Here is an 18,564-nt window from a genome sequence, read left to right on the forward strand (position 1 = left end):
GTAATTTTAAATGTTTTCTATTAGGGTGCATTGTTCATCTGTCAAATAATAATAGCAGTGCTGAAACACTGTTTTACTCGTGTCATTTTCATCTCAGTTTGCTGACTGAGTGTTGGAGGATTTCATCTCTAAAATAAAGATAGTGCTTTCAGTCTTTGCTGTTGGGGATTACTTTATCTCTATAATCAACCAGTTGTCTGTTTAGTGGTCAAGAGACCACTATTTTAGAGTTTCATAACTAGCAAGGCCAACACCGTTTTTCAAATGTTAGTGACACTAAGTATCTATGCATTTTTTGTTCCTGTTAGCCATTTGTGTATTTTGAATATCAGGAGAGTACAGTGCTTGGTTAACAGTTTGCTTATTGTCAGACGTGAAGATAGTTTTGCTGCTTCTAATTTTTGCCTTGTTAGCATTCCATCCTAATAGATGGAGAATATTCTGGTTCCAGTAGTTTTAATGAGAAACTGAATGGCACTGAAATTTAAGTTTGTAAGATGGTTTAAAGTATTTGTTAGTGTTTAGGGAAAATAAACTTTTGAAATGTGGCTTGTTATAGGTAATTATTTTAGTGGAGGTTCCTAGCTCTTATGTATATAACTTCCTCAGGAAGGACAAGGCCAAGTTCAAGACTAACTGGTGAAAATAGGTTCAGGATCCATCATCCATAGACAACTAAGAACAGCATGACTTTCAAGTGAAAGTTAATCCAAGAGCAGTACATCTGATAACGAGGAGCCCTCCATGCATGCCATGAGTGGAAAAATCAACATGAATGATCCAGCTGAGGTGACTTCAGACTGGAATAGGTAATTACATAAGCCTCAAGAATAAGAAAACAGGAACATTCTGTACTGTTTGAGAGAGCAACATGCTGAAACATAACCCAGATACATGGTAAGTGCAGTAGAACAAGGGATATGTACCTTTGTGAGGTAGGCACCTTTCTAAGAAAAACACTGGGAGTGGCAGATGGTGTATACTATTTAGATCAAAGCGTATGTTAATTTCCAAATGAATTTCAAGATATCTTGATCCTGTTTATAGCACCTGACCTCTTTATGCGAGATTGTTGGTGTAACCAGTTGCAAACTCCGAATACCACTGACCCTTTTAACTGAATATGGGATACCCTGGGTCAAGGAGTACTATCATCATTTACTAATCAAAAATATTACAACTGACGATTGGTTGAAGTTTAATCTACATATCTGGAACCGAATGAACATGGAGTATGAAGGGCACAGCTTGCAGATCTACTAATTAACATTTGTTCACAGCTATGTAGGATAGCAACTGTTGGTAGCATGAAGTTGGAAGGTCATGTACGACATCCTACGCTTATCACATTACGAAGCCCCCTTATAGCAAGAGCCTGTTCTAGTGTTGACCAGGTTGTTTTGAAGGCTTCAGTGTTTGAAGATGTTACTGCCTACTAGTGAATATTTGTGTTATCAAAGGTATAAACTGCTATTCTAGTGAGTAGTACTTAACCTTCAAGGTAAAGCTGGTGAACAGTATTTTCAACAGCATGAGAAAGGCTTCTTGAAGTGGTTACCAGTCGAGATGATTATAAATGGAAGTGTAGATAGAATACACACCTCATGTCTATAGAAAGGCATACCAAAATTCAGGAAGAAAGATTAGAGCTAGAATACATTTTTTAGAATCTGTTCACGTACATCCCGAAGAATACAGTACTGAGACTGAGTTTTCCTTGCACTAGAAACATATTAGCAGGTTTGCCACTGGTAGCATCCACAAAAATTTCATAATTAAAATAATTCTAGTGGGGAAGAGTCAAGCATCTGGAGCTTCACTTGAATGTGGAAAATGGTTGTCAGGAACAGCAGTGAATAATATTTGAGTAAACTGGAAGAACATTTACATATGCACCTTTACCAAGGCCAAGCTTTTGGGTCTTCTGAGATACAAAAGTTATCATCACTAGTAAGAACTAACATATCCCTAGTGGATATGATACTGATTAGTTAGGTCTCCTAGCCACCTGTAGGGTCGAAGAACCTGCTTGGCCTATTAGCAAGTGACTTTTACCTGAAGATGGTCATTGGTAGGGAGAATCCTGCATCTTTGAGGAAAAACTAAGTAACATGCAGAACAAATTGTGTACCTGTTTGCTCTCCTTGTATGAACTGCCTTCTTCAAGGAGGGGACTCTTATTCATGACAAGACACCTTTATATACATAAATGCATTCACATACAAGATCTAAAAAGATTACTTTCTCCCTGCTTTACCAAGGTTATTGTTCCAGTTATGCTTGTTAAATGTCCACTACCTTTCAGCTCAATTATCAAACAAACTGCCTCTAACTCAATTTTGAGCTAAAAAAACCACAGTCCAGAAGTCTAATGGCTTCATTATGACCATGGTGAGTTGGGCAAGTTAGTTTTCAAACAAAACAATTTGACCTTATAACCATACTCTGGGCAAGATAACATGGTTACCCCATTACCTGAAATCATTTAATACGTTTACTTGACTATTGCTGGATGAAAAATGCATTCACCTTTATTAGCAATTTAATACAAAATCAGATATAAAATTCTTGACATATACATTAAATACTTGTAAAAATAGTCTCTGAGATCACTTTAAGAAGAAACTACATATCCACTTCCTCAGAAACTGAAAACAGTCAGTACCCCTAAGATTAAAAAAAATATCTGACTCACTGCACTTCACTGTCCTGAGCGTATAATGTCTGAAGCTAATTCAATTCAGTGTAGATACTGTATATACATGACTATAGTAACAAAGGAAAAGGGCAGCAAATGCACTCTAAGATTGCATTTCTTCCTTGACCATGATATGAAGAAAAGATAAAAAACTACTAAAACCTGCATTATTTTAGAAGAGAAAATAGATATAAAACCACTGGTAATAACTAAAGCTTTTTCAATGCCATGACATTTCATTTCTTCATTATACTCTTGAATAATCAAATATAAGTTTATTATACTCTTGAATACAAGATCCAAATAAAAATCTAAAAAACACTTACTGCATAACATTTGTTTATCATTCTTTCAACTACTGATCCTAAATTTCTAGTAGCTTAGGTACCTTGAATAGCACTGAATGAAAAATAAAATAACAGGGCAACATTTAACCCAAATTTACCAAATGTCAAAAGCATTTGTGCACAGCAACCAACTCAAAGTAGAACCGCAGTATTCTGAAGGAATGTATGCAAATATTTCATCATAAGCTGCAAAGCTGATCAATTTGTTGCAGTAGCCACAGCATGAGAACTTGGGGATATGTTTTCTTCTCCACTAAGGTTATGCTCTTCATTTTGGGACTTGCTAAATTTTCGACACAAAATATCAGATGTGTGTTCCTCGAATTTTCTGTACCTGAAGAAAAAGGAATGGTGAAAAGCACTTTAATACAAAAGGTTATGCAAACATCAATAATTTCAGGTATACCTCTCTAGTGGGATATAATCTCATACTGTACTTCATTTCAAACCTGAAATTACATAAATGAGTGTATAAAAAATAAACCATTACATAAACTACAAGCCATTGCCTTGCTAGTGATGAAGTATTTCAAGTCTGTGATGTCAGCCAATTTGACAATGAAGCATTATTACAGTTTAGGTTTGGAGTTAGTTGGCCCTAACTTGGTGTGCTGTTACGGGGTTAAGTACAGAATTACTTGACATCCCAACTTACAACCAGCAAGTGCAGTGAGAATATAATAATATTTAATCAAGGGAGCTGGTGCAAATGTAAAGGTAGATTTGTATCCACAACCCCACAAAATAATATGCACAATTTAGCTGGCCTTGGACACATATGAAGTAGCCAAATCTCAAGGTTTCCAACTGAACATATGTTTAGGCCTGCTTAATAGCTTTAAGACACTCAACTCTTAAATTCCATTAGACTAGGTAATGAGGGGTATAAGGAATGACCATCAAGAGCTTATTTGTAAGTGGCATGGATGTATCTATTCAAGTTTGTACTCTGCACATGAGCATTACAACTACTAGGTGAGCCACTGAAGTCAGAAATATTTTTGTTATGACTTTACTGAAAGGTTTCATAATGAGTTGTGACTCCATGGTGTAATCCCATTCAAGAACTCCAACTTGCCTGGGCTTCTGCACCCTGACAAAAATACATGTGTTATCTCAATTCCATGTTACCTGCAATACATATTCTCTGAGTGATAAGGGGTTGGGAAAAGACTATCAGTGGGTCTAAAGAAAATTCTAACAACCATGGAAGACAAGTCTCCCTTTTTGAGAATATCCTGGGGACATGTATTAGGAGATTAGATGTTATACTCTTGTTGGAACTAACAAGAAGTGATGATAGTCTTTGATACCCTGTCACTGCTATCACAAGAAGCCTATGTTGAATAAAGACTAGATGATGAGCCAACTTTAAAACTATCAAAACTGCATTCTGACATCAACCTTCTAGGTAACTTTATCTGGAAAAGTGAAGCAACAGTGCAAACTGGTCAAACAACATGATTAGTTATTGGTTAAAGTGGTTGGAAAAAATGAGAATGGAATTGCCATAGATGTGGACAAGATGTTACTTTTGTAGCCACCAGATTTCGTGGGACAATAAATTATACCTGCCTTTGGGATTCCACTTTCTCAGGTGATGAAACATGTCCCAACTCGTAAGCCATTTTCAGACTAACTGGCATTACATTCCCAAATACCCATGAATCTGTCTATTTCTGGCAAAGGAATACCAGTATACTGTAGACCATAAGTAAAGTATCTGCTGGGGCAAAAGCAATATTCCCTTTGCCCAATCTGAATACTCAAGTTCCTAGACACCAATATGGTCCACTGATAATGACCCAAAAATGAGAGATTTCTCAAAGACCTCCTTTGGAGTCAAATTTCCAGTGCCTACATGTTCAGGCAACAATTTAGTTTAGTTCTTGAGACATAAGGAATGATTGAACTACACAGGATGAAAATAAAAGAAGCTGGCCTTCATATGGAGAAAATAAAAAAACCTGGTGCATACATCCAGACGGCAAGCCCTCCAATATCAAAGATCAACCTTAAAACGAATGAAATTAAAAAGGAAGCAACGTTTAGAGAAGTTCCCCAAGAAGTCAGATATGTAACTCTGAATCCAGAGTTGTCTGAGGCTATTATGCCAGCCCTGGAATGGAATATCAAATTTAGGCCCCTGACCAAGCATTGGGACCTGAGGTCATTCAGTGCTGAAATGGAAATTGAGAACAAAAACGTTTTAAAAGCGTAATAGGAGGAAAACCATAGCTAGGAGAAGGTGGAAAGATGGAAGAGAATGTGAACAGAGATATAGTAAAAGAAATGAAAGGGGTCACTGTTAGGGAGCCAAGGGATACTGCAAAGAACCTTAAGTAATGCCTACAGTGCAGTGTGTGAGATGCACTGTCTAACTGTAACAACTTCCACTGAGATAAGCAAGTGTTTGCTGTCCATGTAATTGAGAGACCTTTAAATTGACCAGGGGCCTTTCAAGAGAGGTCAGGTTTAAAAAAATTTGAGAAAAATGAATCTGAAATCGCAAGGTATCTACCTACCATGTTTCATCAAAACTGAGAAGAGATGAAAGGAGACAGAGTAATGATGATTATATTTCTCAAGCAAATATTCTGACAAAAAGATACAGTACTATCATTCAACATCAAATATTACAAAACATTACTGCACTAGCAGCATATGACTAACAGTGTTTCATCAATGTCACAGGAAAAATAAGTCTTCTGAGCTTGAAACTAACCTGTGACCTGGAAAAAGTTAAGATCAAACCATCATTGGGAGAAAATAATTACCAACCCCCAATTTAAGATACCTTTCATGTATAATAAAATACAGAGAAGGAACATACCTACCAAGTTTGATCCCAGAAATTAAAATTAAATGTTGACCTTTAAACTGAAATGCGACCTAGAAAACTAAAGGTTTAACAATGCTTGACATAGCACACTGGACTAAATTGTTAAGTTTCATCAAGGAGTCAAAGAGTGCTCTGTTTTGCAGAACCCAAGTTATTATGAAATAAAAGGTTGCAGGAGTACCGTACAGTACTAGCTGTGTGTCATTTCCATCACAGCGTCCTATGGTGCTACAAAGAAATTCCAATAAAACCAAGCATTTACTGCGATACTTCACCAAAACTTTTTTGGAAATAACCTCAATATGCAGTGGGGGTAGAATTTATATAAGGGTATGCATGATACCTATGACCTATGCCTGTGTTTTTTCAGATCTGTGCATCACTTCCAAATTGTTAAGAGAAACATGCCACATGTAGAATGTAATAATCACATCAAAATATAAGCCAAAAAACACTCCCTTGTAGAATGTAATAATCTCATCAAAATATAAGCCAAAACACACTCACTTGACAATCAAATTATAAAAAGGACAATGCATGACAGGTACAAGTAGAAACTTTAGTAAAATAACCTGTCAACAGGATGAAAACAGGGACTTTCAATACAGACGTAGCTCACATGTGACACTAGTTCCCTTCGTATAGAAGCGTATGAACGCCACTGACTTAATGATCAAACTATTTGAAAAAATTTTATTTAAAAACCACAGAGCAAAAGAATTTATGATGGCAAAATCCACAGGGAGCTTCAGTAATTCCATTCCCAGGTAGATGTGTCAATTTTGAATGCTTTACCATTTACCAATAAATGAACACTAAACTCAGACAAAAGTTTTATAATTGTTAAAGAACACAAATAAATTTAAAAAGGATATAAGTGAAACTTACATTGAAGGCAGACTGTCATTTGCATCCAATACCAGCACAGGTGTAGAAAGACCATGTTTCTTCTCTATGAGCCATTCTTCATGCAGCTTATGAAGATCTTCCAAATACTGCAAGGGGATAGTCTTCTCTTCACTTCGTGCCCGTTTCTTTATTCTTTCATGGAGAAGAGATGGGTCTGTTTGGAGGTAGACTGAAATATGGATAAAATATATGAATGAGAGCAAAAAAGAAGAGCAAATAAACATGAATCATACTACAATGGTGGTTAAACAAGAAAAACTATACAGTACTGTACCAAGAAAATTGCCATGTAACAAGTCTCACTAAATAAAGTAGAATTTGACTCAATTTAACAGGGACCAACAAGTAAGAGGGACCACGGATGATAAAGGGATACTTAAAGAACCTTTAGTACTATCCACGACACATTCTATAAAAATCAAGGACAGATGCTGAGTAAACGACAGAAAGCAACGAAGCTGATGGCTAAAGGGGCTATGGAATATATAGCACCATCCCAATGGCAAAGAACAAGACCACTGAGTAACACCTCAAAACTAATAAGGGTCACTAAGCTTTTATTCTCAAACAGGAACTGAAAACTGCAACAAGGGAAAGCTAAGAGGGAAGAGACCAAAAGGGAAGTTAGAAATAAAGAATAAAGAGAAACTAATAGTGAGACAAAGGCCACTGAAAGAATTGTGCCATGCAAAACACTATGGGGAAAGCACAATGTAGACGGTACCCCATACAAGATCAACATGTAAATTGTGAGTGGTATGAAAAAGGGAGAAAAATAGGCTTGTAAAAACAATACTGTATGTCTGCATTTCTACTAAGAAATAAAAAGTGAAAAAAATTACCTATGAGATCAAGGCCAACATCCAAGTTCTGAGTAATCATTTTGTACCATTCACAGTACACAGCATATTCTGGTCCTGACATCATCTCGCTACGGTAGAGATTCTCCACGAAACAATACCTGCGCGAGAAATTCAGAACAATACATGACAAAAAACACATCTCAAATGTTCATGCTTAACATTTTCCAACATTTACACCAGAAACCATGTGTACTTTAATTTCCTGATATGATGCAGATCATACCTAGCAAGTTACTCTTCCCTTACAAGGCAAGTTTGGTCTGTGGGTTGGAGAAAAAAAAAAATAAATAAATAAAATGAAGGTTTGACATACAAGGAAATATTAGGCTGATCACAATTTTGGATGTGTTTATTTATAAACACAAATTGATTTATTTTACAGCATCTTCACATGGATTGTGGAAAGATCAGATCTATTCTTTGTCATATGAATAATAATAAACCAGTAAAATTTTCATTATCATAAAGTAATTTAACAGACAACCTAATCACATTTCCAGATTCTTCTGGGGCTCACATAAAGAATCTGTTGTTATATTAGAGGTGAAAGCTAATGCACAGCAAAGTTGAATTTGCTTAACAGTCAGGCAGGATGAGACTAAAATGAACAATCAAAAAGTAATGAAGGTGGGAGCCACAGATGCATTTCAGAGAAACTAGACTACTGTCTATGAGACTCGATAAGAGATTTCTGCTTCATCTACAAACTCTGACAGAGAGAGGATTGATGCAACGGATGTCTTGTACAGCCCAAAAATAATCTGAATAACCAGCAACATAACTGCAACTCCTGCAATGAAGTTCATACTGGCTACTGTTAGGAAAGACCTACAACCATATGAGTGTCAATCCAGACTACTACTAATATTTCAATAACGTCATCAACCACCACAAGGTTAAAAGTGAAATAAGCCTCCTCCTCCAAATTATAAAACCTGTAAACAATGCAATTCTCCCTTTAACTTTTGTAATTCCTGTTTTTAAGATTAAGACCATAAAACGGAGAGGGGAGTACCATCTCTACTGTATCTTATACAATGCCTAGTATATAATAGTGCTGAAGGTTATTTACAACAATCCTTAACAATTAAACTGCAGTTACTATATATAGTGTTTTACTACTCACTTGGTCTTTCTGATTTAATCTCTGTCTCTTAGTCATTGTTGTACAGTTAAGAAATGTGGAGCTACTTGCAGTTCCAGTCTCTGGGAACAGTGACAATGAAACTAACAAGAATGCAAACTGATTTTAGAGATAACTTAAAAGAACCCCTACCATTGCTTGAGCAAGAAAAACAAAACTAGTACAGTATCTCTCAAATTTAGCAAAGAAAGATGAGGTACCTACATTGTTTTCTGGGTAAAATAAAAACATCTACTCTCTTGGTCTAAGAAATTAATTCCTTAAACCCTCAACTGGTGATTTCTTGCAGGATGGATAAAACAATGTGAGAGGATCTTGCTAAGGGCAAGCAGGGACATGTACCAGGCAATCCTTATGTTTGATGGATAATATACTATCAAATCATCACTCTCAAACAGCCTCATAAATAATTGCCAAGATGGTCATGGTAACAAGCTGTAGAGTAATTAAGTGATGTCAAAGCCTCGATGAAGGAGTACAGAGTTCTTATTTCAAACCTACCCTAATGTAGTAAACACCATTAGTACTATGGTGTCAAATGGGATATAATTTCTCTGCAGCTGCACAAAAGTATCATGTAAAGACTGACAATTACATAAAAAAAGAACTTATTACTATCACTTGCTGGTTGCAGCACCTTACCTTCCACTAAATAGTGATCTCTCTATCAGCTTCACAGGAACTGTACACGGCTTCAAGTGCAACTCCAACATTGTCATTTGCACATAAGTTTGAAATGTGTGTGACCATCGACATGGATCTTTGTACATCAAATCCTGGATAAAGCAAAACAATATTTAAAACTCTTGAAAGCATGCCGATGCCAATAACATACATCCCCAACTACAATAACATACATCCCTAACCAATTAGTATTAATGCTATGCATGTTGCACCAATTCATTTGAATGCTACTGTTCATTCAAAACAAAACCATGAATATTCTCAAATTTAAACAAACAGAATCATTGTTTGGAGAAATTCCATCTGATCAGGTTCCAATGACCTAATTAGCATCTGAGCAAGTATCTATTAAAAGTTAAAACCTCACAAATGATACATTTACTAATACTACTCAACTGAGTAGGGAACAAGGGGAGGGAATGAACAACAGCCTCAAGAATGGGCAGTACTACCACTGAATTTATACTGTGATGAAATGCAATTAGCCTAGGCTTTTATCTAACAGGTTTACAAAGGTAGGTTAAATTAGGCCAGTGCATGGAGCATCATCCCTGGCTATGTAAGAGAAATATATGACTTGGTGTTGTTTAATAACAATATCCATTATCAACATTGCCAAGGTACCAAATTCACTATTTTAGAAACATTATACCTTCAATGCTACTTTAACACTCATTAAAAAAAAAATGTGGTCTTAATTTACCGTGGTTTAATACTATAATACACAGCTACTCTTTTAAAATACAGATTTCAAAGCAGGTTTAATACTATAATACACAGCTACTCTTTTAAAATACAGATTTCAAAAGCAGAACTCATGAGTGGGTTCTCCAGTATTTTGAGAACTCTTTCTCATTCTACAATAAAACAATTTTTAAGAAACTTTTGCTTGGACACTGGGGTAACCTAACCTGGTGATCATTAATACAACATATTCATTTAACTCCTTCCCACAAAATAAAATCTGATGCTAACTGAATTTACCCTAAATCTCAAAACACAAGATCATGTAGCCTAGAAATTGTCCCTAAAAAGACTACCAAATTAAATGTTACGGCTGGATCTCCTTGTATGGTAGGGTACTTCAACTTAAGTGAAATTATAGACTGGGAGTGCCAGAGTAAGCATAAGATTCTCAGTTAAAAAGCATACTGCTTTCTAAGTGATGACTTGTTAGTTTTTATATATCCATTTTGGATGGTATGCTCTCAGTCTGTTTTGTGCCTGCCTTTCTCGTTCACTTTCAGTAGCCAATATGCCACCATTGCTAATGGGGCACAATTTTTTTTCTCCAAGAAAAAAATTTTTCTGACAATGGTTCCTGCAATCATTGAAAGGATAATAAAAACATCAAAACAAGTCCATTAATCCAAAAATGGTGGCAGAAAAACAAAAGTCGCAAGATCAGTAAATTATAAATTGTAAGTTTGACATCTTTGGTGTTGAAACTCATCATATCACCACTGCTCTTTCCTAGAGAAGATCATTCTCTTACTATTGATGACCTACAACCTCAAACTCCAACCATATAACATGAAGACAAAGCTTACAGGAAGTTACATTGCGGGGGAGGGGGTGGTAACAGGTATGGCAAGAGAGCATCTACGATGGGGTTATATGGATAAGAAAATGAACAACAAATTAAATTTTAAGTGTTAGGCTAGAACAGAGTAAAATGGGATCAAAGCCTGGGGGCAATCTTAAACTAACCCAGGCTAGTAGCCAACTGCAACCTTATAATCTAGGCATTCAGGCCAAGGTCCACCAGTTGATAACAATGACAGCTTATCTTTAGTAGGTTACTCCAGTATAGCCTAGTTTTCTTGCTGGTGTAGACTAACCTTCACTCAGCTTGAGCAGGGTATTTTGAATAGCCTAATTCTGTTGTCATCATTGACTCTAAATACATAGGAAGGTTACATAAAAATGTTTATAGACTATATTGTAAATTAATACACAAACACGCACACAATTTCAAATATACAGCATACAAACCTAGCCTAGTATAAATTGACAGTTTCAAGCCTAGCCTAAAGCCTATGCAACTACCTGCAGCTACCCTAGCATATTATTCAAAAAGAAAAATATTATTTTGAAAGCAACAGATTGTCAATGGGTCTAAGCTGTTTACTGATAAATAATGAAGGTTCGGTAGGATGTTGTGGACTGATATTATAATCGATCCTATATAGTTTTAGTGGGTAACTACGGGTTTCATAGGTTTCGGTGCAACCCAACCCACTTGGGTAACCTTCCCATAAAAATAATCATTACACTGTAGATATAATTGCCATACTTACTAAAAGATTGTGTCCTCTGATGTCCCTCCACTTCTCAACCGGCTCGTGTAAGATCTGTACATCTGTGAATTTGCTGAAGTGGTTCAACAGCGTCGACTTTCCACTCCCAATATTCCCTTCGATGCTGACGGTGAACTTGGCCTTGGTCCCTTCAACATGGTGGTGAAGTCCAACAAGGGCAGGTGAATTTCGGTCAAAGTATTAATGCCACGTCCAACGTCGGGCGGATCTACGGGAAGCCATAGAAGGAGGAATTGCAATTTGGCGGTAAATGTCCTCTGCCCGCTTAAAACAAATTCAATCCCACCAATAGCATTTCTGACAGGTTGCGTAACATGCCAGAGACCGGTTCAAAAAGAGTGGAACACAATAAAATTGAATTTCCTTTATTCACACAGCCTAAGGCTTTCATTATCTAAATTAAATATAATTTAATTAGAGTTACTGAGTGTTTGTAATATAAAAAAAAACATACATGACGAAATAAAATCGCTTACAGAAAAATTTATCCAACATCTGACGTAGTAAACAGTTCCTTCCAAACAAACCATTCACATTAGTCGCACCGCTTCAGTTACAGATCTCAAAAATACACTATAGATCGCGCTACCAACTCCAAGTTAGTAATCCGTCTGGCGCCATGACAGTTAAGGACCCAATCGTTTAAAAGTAAATAATCTCATACTGTGCAAATTATACACGTGTTCAAAAAGGCATTGTACCCATATTTTGTGCATAAATAAACATAATCTTATTAACTTCCTAATACAATCTTGAATCTTAACATCCTGAAACAATTTTGAGTCTTAGTATCTTCTAGAAATACTTTTGGGGTAGATATTTCAAATGCTCTACTAGTAAAACATGCAAATCCTTTACTAAACTGGACACATTAATCTTAGGTCCTACACAACTATAATTATGGGTCTTGCACACTTAAAAAAAAAACATGGATGGCTTGGGAAATCAACATGACTTGAACATGTCTTCAAAAAACCCGTGGGAGAATATTACTCTACTAGTAAGGGTCAGCTGGGCTCCTTTGGTCACCAGAGGCGTTGGAAGATCCAGACCTACTTGGATAAGAACTGTGTGAAGAATGCTATGGATGAATGGAGACTTGTGTAAGACAAAGCACAAGAACAGCATGAGTGGAAGAATTTTACAGATGATCTTTTGTTGGGTACAATGATGATGTGTAAATACATGTATACAGTAAATGCAATTAAATACCCAACAAGAAAATACTGAATTCATAACTGATAATGAAGCAATATAAAGCTGAACCAGTTAAACAGATAAATGAAAAGAAATCACAAGAAGCAGACAAAACATAAAAGAAAGTACAGTAATGCATATGGGGCTGAAGGAACGCTGTGATGAACATTGGCTACCATCTACAACCAACAAGACACACGTACATGCATAAATGCAAACATAGATATATTGTACATACAAACAGGTGTATGCATGTGGGTATGTATTTAATTGTGAATACACAGGAACAAGGACACAAATACTTGTATATATACACTTAAGATATAAAGTGTATTGTAAATACATTTACAATTGCCTATAGCCTAAATTAATACACATATAAATGTAATATATATACATGTACACAAAATTGACAGCCTTATAGGAAGGTAGTGCTGTCAGTGCACCTCATGCAGTGCACTTTAGGCATTACTTAAAGTTCTTTGCAGTGTCCCTTTGCCCCTAGCTACAACACCTTCCATTCCCTTAATTGGACCTCTGTTCATATTCTCTTTCTTCCCTCTTACTTTCCATCCTCTCCAAACAACTGCTTCACATTGCAACAGCGAGGTTTTCCTCCAGTAACACCTTTAAAATCTTTTACTGTTAATTTCCCTTTCAGCACTGAATGACCGCATAGGCCTTTGCCATTATGAATCGCTGAATCATAATGGCATCATATAAAAACCAATTACTATACTTACATAAATTACAGTACAACACTCAACTCATCATCTCTTCAAAGGTGCATAATGCAAAAGACCTCTGTGAAATCTTCCACAAATCTCCAGTTTCCCCTTTTCATAGGTTGCACAAAGGGCATGTCCACACCTAACTCCCAATATTCTTATATCTTTATTCTCAAAGTAACAAAATCTTTCAAGATTCATTTTCATTGCCATACTCAAATTCATGTCTTTATAGTAATACTGACTGTATAAGACCTATGTACAATATAATCTTACTTGTGCATGCAGTTTCAACGTATTGTATCTGATTTCAAATCTTAATTTCAGCCTGCCCAGTGTTTGATATTCCTATTTAGGTCTTTCACTAAATTCCGTCTGTACTGTGTATCATTGCTCCTACATATTTGAAAGTTTCAACCACATTCATCCTACTCCATCTAATTTTATTTCATCCGTTTGTGCTAAGTCCGTCCTCGTTATTTGTTTTTCTTATACTGTATTTATTTTGAGTCCCATCTCTAGATGTATGATGCATTTTATAAAGCAAGCTTCATAGATCTTGTTATGTTTTACTAATTAAAACAGCATCATATGCATATTCTAAGCCTGTCAACTTACTCCCCATTTCTTCCATTTTTAACCACTTTTTTCATTATGAAATTCATGTGAGGGCACACAGCAAAGGTGAAATAACATTTCCTTATAGCATCAATAAATACAGCTATAAAACCTAGAAGTTTTCCTCTTCTTGAAAGGAACTATGGCAGAACAGAGAATGTGATTCTTCATTGAAAGCACGGGAGCTTTTTTACAAAATGCGCATTTAGTGGCCTAGCAAACTGATTGTTGAAAATCTTTCTTCAAAGGTCTGTTACCTACACTGATATCCCCCATAACTAATCTATAACAAACTTTGGTTAATTGGAGGTTTTACTCTTATGAAGTAACAGACATTACTTTCATGCATTATCACTGAAGTGGATGAACCAAAGCTATGGAGGTGAAAATATAATAGAAGGTATCACTAGTATGGTGTGTGTGTGTGTGTGTGTGTGCATGATGGCAAACATTGTCTCCATGCAGTGTTTTTAGAGCTTTAAACAGACCAACCAGGAATGATGCTTCTCTATGACTGCTCAAAATTTTCTAAATCCCAACACGAATGCTTACTGAAAACTGCGAGTCTGTAAAAGGATGTCAAGAATTACATTCTGTGTGGCAAGTGAGCAGTTTTTAGTCAGTACAGCGTATACCTCAATACATTATATCTTTAACCATCAGCACAAAAGAAACACCACATTACCTTATGCTCAGTGCAACAAAACTCAAACCAAACCCATAACTTTCCAAGGACAAAAGACTATACTAGTAATACTACGTTAGATTAGGTTATCTTGTATCCCTGTAAGTGCCACTGAAACACATTTTGAGGGCAGGCCTTTGGGGATACAGGCTCCTGGTCAGGTAGGACGCTTCACACCAGTTTAGGTTATATTTGGGCATTTTCATCTTAGGTATGGTACCTAACAATGCATCACTTCTTATCTGTATTTTTCATACTTCTTTCATTCCTTCCCTTTTTGGAGCATACACTTTTCCATACCCTTCTCTTCTGCTTGACTGGAAATTGCAGTCATTTCACCCTAAGTCAGTTTGCTACTAAACTCAACAGTACATCTGAATTAACTTATATCAATTGCAGTAGAAACCAATTTAATAATGAAGACTTTACTAGATTAGGCAACTTCCTCTATTTTCATGTCTGTAAATAGCAATTTTCCAATCAAATTATCGTATAGGAAAGCAAACATATATGAAGGCTAATGATAAAAAAGGGAAAATAACAATACAATACAGTAAAGACTTTACCACAAAATTTGGTTTAACTACATTAATGAAATAAAAAATCAGGTTAAATACCAGTAAAACCACGCACGCATCACATCATTATCTCCTCAAAGAGCACACAGGTCAGTCACTGAAATTTTTATTTGATTAATTTGTTTGATACAAAAATGGCCCTACTTAAACTAAATGCGTTTTTGCCATGAACCGTGGCCATCTCATTAACCAGAATATTGTAATAAAAATGTTGCCCTTTTTATTATTAGCCCTCAAGCAGTGCCTTCCCTACAACTTGATGAAAGAATTGTTAATTACCAATCAAATACAGACAATAAAAAACATTTACAAAAAAGTTTTCTAATAATATCTTAATTCCCACATGATTTCTACCTTGGAGTCATTTTTATACAATTCAGTTAGTTTAAGGGTGATATGGCTCCGTTTAACTCAAGTCTAATAATTACAGGCAATGATCACTTACTTCCACACAAAGAAACTTGGGTAGAGCTAAGCAATAGCTCTGCACAGGGTATTACTTTGGAAATTGATTTTTCCTCTAGTATTTTGGTTGCTCATCAAAAACTTACTGTTATTTTTTGTTGGTCGACTGTAATTAACCTGTAATTAACCTCAGAAGTTGTATGCTGGCCATCCTGGAATGCTAACGCACATGCGCAGTGTTATAAGGAAGCTTTTAGTAAAACGTAGTTTTTCCTTCACAGGGAGCATCCGGGGAGGGGGGAACCAGCTAAGTACCATGGCTCGCTAGGTTAGGTTAGGTTGGGGTATGTTAGGTTAATATAGTTCCTTTTACAATAGGTTTCCTTAGCTAATCCCTTCTTAAACTATGGCTCCCTGATGACTTGCCCATGTGGGACACTATTCCATAGCAACAACATGGCAGTCGGTCTTTCTCCTGGCAATTTCCCCCACCCAAAATCCCGCGTTCCCAAAAGGGTCCCCAACTTTGTTGGGTAGATATGAGGTTAATAATAATTGACCGACAATCAACACCACCACCTCCTTCATCATCAACACTAAAATATAGGAAAAATCGATTTCAAGGTTACAGTCCCTGAGGACCTATTCTGTTGTTTTACCGCAAGTAAAATTTTGGTAGATCTAAGTAGTAGCTCCGCGGTGGCGATTTCCTTCTAACGTGACTTTTTCTAAGCTCCGTGGTGGCGATTTCCTTCTAATGACTTTTTCTACAGTTTTTTGGTTGCTAATTATGGATTTACCTTCAGTTTTTGTTGCACGAATGTAATTAACCCGTAATTAACCCCTGAAGTCCATCCAACAAGGGGTTTCCAAATATGCATAATAACCACTAGGTTAGGGATTAGTGTTTGGGGCCCAGAACATTCAGTTGGCCTAACCTAAACCTACCTATTTGCCCTTTCTGAATCTTAAAATGGCTCCGTTCAACATAAGTCTAATACTTAAGGGCAACAATCACTTACGTCTACACATAAAAATGTGAAATGGGGCACAGGTCTAAAAGCCCTTAGACCTAGCCTAGTAGACTGGGTAGGCCTACCCTATTTGCCAATTCTGCACCTTGAAATGGTAATTTTTAACGTAATTTTAATAAATAAAGGGGATGATCAGGATAATCACCTACTTCCACGCAAAAATACATGAAATGGGGCACAGCCTATAGGCCTACGCTACAGTCCGAAACCCTTCAGGCATACTTAACCTATTTCAATAGGCTAGCCTGTGGGTCGTAATGGTCAACTACTACGTTGCACACTTACTTGATTCCGAAGACCGAAGCAGTCTGCCTCTACCTGGGGCCTCAACTGAATACAAAGGACATTTTGGAAAGTACGTAAACCTGGGCCTAATGAATATGGAGCGGCCTCCCGTCACAACCCCCTTCACGCCTAGGCCGACGTGAAGTTCGCTACAAGTATATGTCCGTGGAAACGCTATTCTCTGGCACCTCACGCACGCACGTACGTAGCTGAAGACCGTCTGTGGCATTTAATGATGAATATGACATGCTGCCACGCATGCATGGACAGTCCCACAGGTTCAAGCAAGCATGGGGTCTCGAGCCCCAACAGATCGATAAGTCGCGACTTGGGGACGTTTACTTTACGCAACCATGACAACCTCGCTTATCAAATGCAAATTGCAGGCATAAAAACGATATCAGTTGAGTGGAGTAACCCAAAAATAACGTCTTAGTTATTAAATTCGGTGAGACGTTGTACATATGTTCTCATAATGAAATAAATGAGGATTTGAACGCAGTTCTAGATGTTTACGCCACCATGACAACCTCGCTTATTAAATGCAAATTACAGGTATAAAAACGATATCAGTTGAGTGGAGTAACCCAAAAATAACGTCTTAGTTATTAAATTCGGTGAGACGTTGTACATATGTTCTCATAACGAAATAAATAAGGATATGAACGAAGTTCTAGACGTTTACGCAACGAGCGCAACATCGCTTATTAAATGCAAATTACAGTCTTATAATGATTATATAATTGAGTGGCTGTACTTCAAAAGTGACGTCTTAATTGGCAAAGTTGGTGATACATTGCCTTTATGGTCTCATAATGAAATAAACAAGGACATGGGGACAATTCTAGAGAATTATGGAAAAGAATTGAGGAGCCGTTACAAAGGAAAGACCTCTCGCCCTTGAACTGTTAGCCTGGATCGTGTTGAGACCTGAATAGAAGTGGAATTTTGGTTGAGAGAGAATCTTATCTTGTTTAAGTAGAACAGCACTTGAACAAATGCAAAGCACCGAGATGTCAAGGCGATGAAAGCCCTGGCCGCTACGGGTAAAATTAAATAAAGTGATTGGAAATAAAGTAACTTCAAAATCACGAGACAACTAAAGAATGCAGATATGAATTTATAAAAAACATATCTAGTGTGCCAGACAAAAAGAGCAAAGAGAGAGAGAGAGGGATAGTATATTAAGGTTAGAATCACATGAAAATCAGAAAGAATAAAGAATG

General features: G+C 36.6%; 1 protein-coding gene across 1 annotated transcript; it reads right to left on the reverse strand.

Annotated features, from left to right (window-relative positions):
- Positions 1-2,524: 2,524 nt before the first annotated feature.
- Positions 2,525-15,370, reverse strand: LOC136834051 (deoxynucleoside kinase-like). The gene is given in 7 exon segments (XM_067096308.1): positions 2,525-3,379; positions 6,776-6,965; positions 7,639-7,757; positions 9,446-9,579; positions 11,788-11,930; positions 11,933-12,016; positions 15,337-15,370. Coding segments are annotated over 7 exon segments (840 nt in total). The 3' UTR covers positions 2,525-3,243.
- Between the last annotated feature and the right edge of the window lie 3,194 nt (positions 15,371-18,564).

Source organism: Macrobrachium rosenbergii, chromosome 53 (assembly GCF_040412425.1).
Source record: "Macrobrachium rosenbergii isolate ZJJX-2024 chromosome 53, ASM4041242v1, whole genome shotgun sequence".
In the NCBI taxonomy this organism is placed as follows: domain Eukaryota; kingdom Metazoa; phylum Arthropoda; class Malacostraca; order Decapoda; family Palaemonidae; genus Macrobrachium; species Macrobrachium rosenbergii.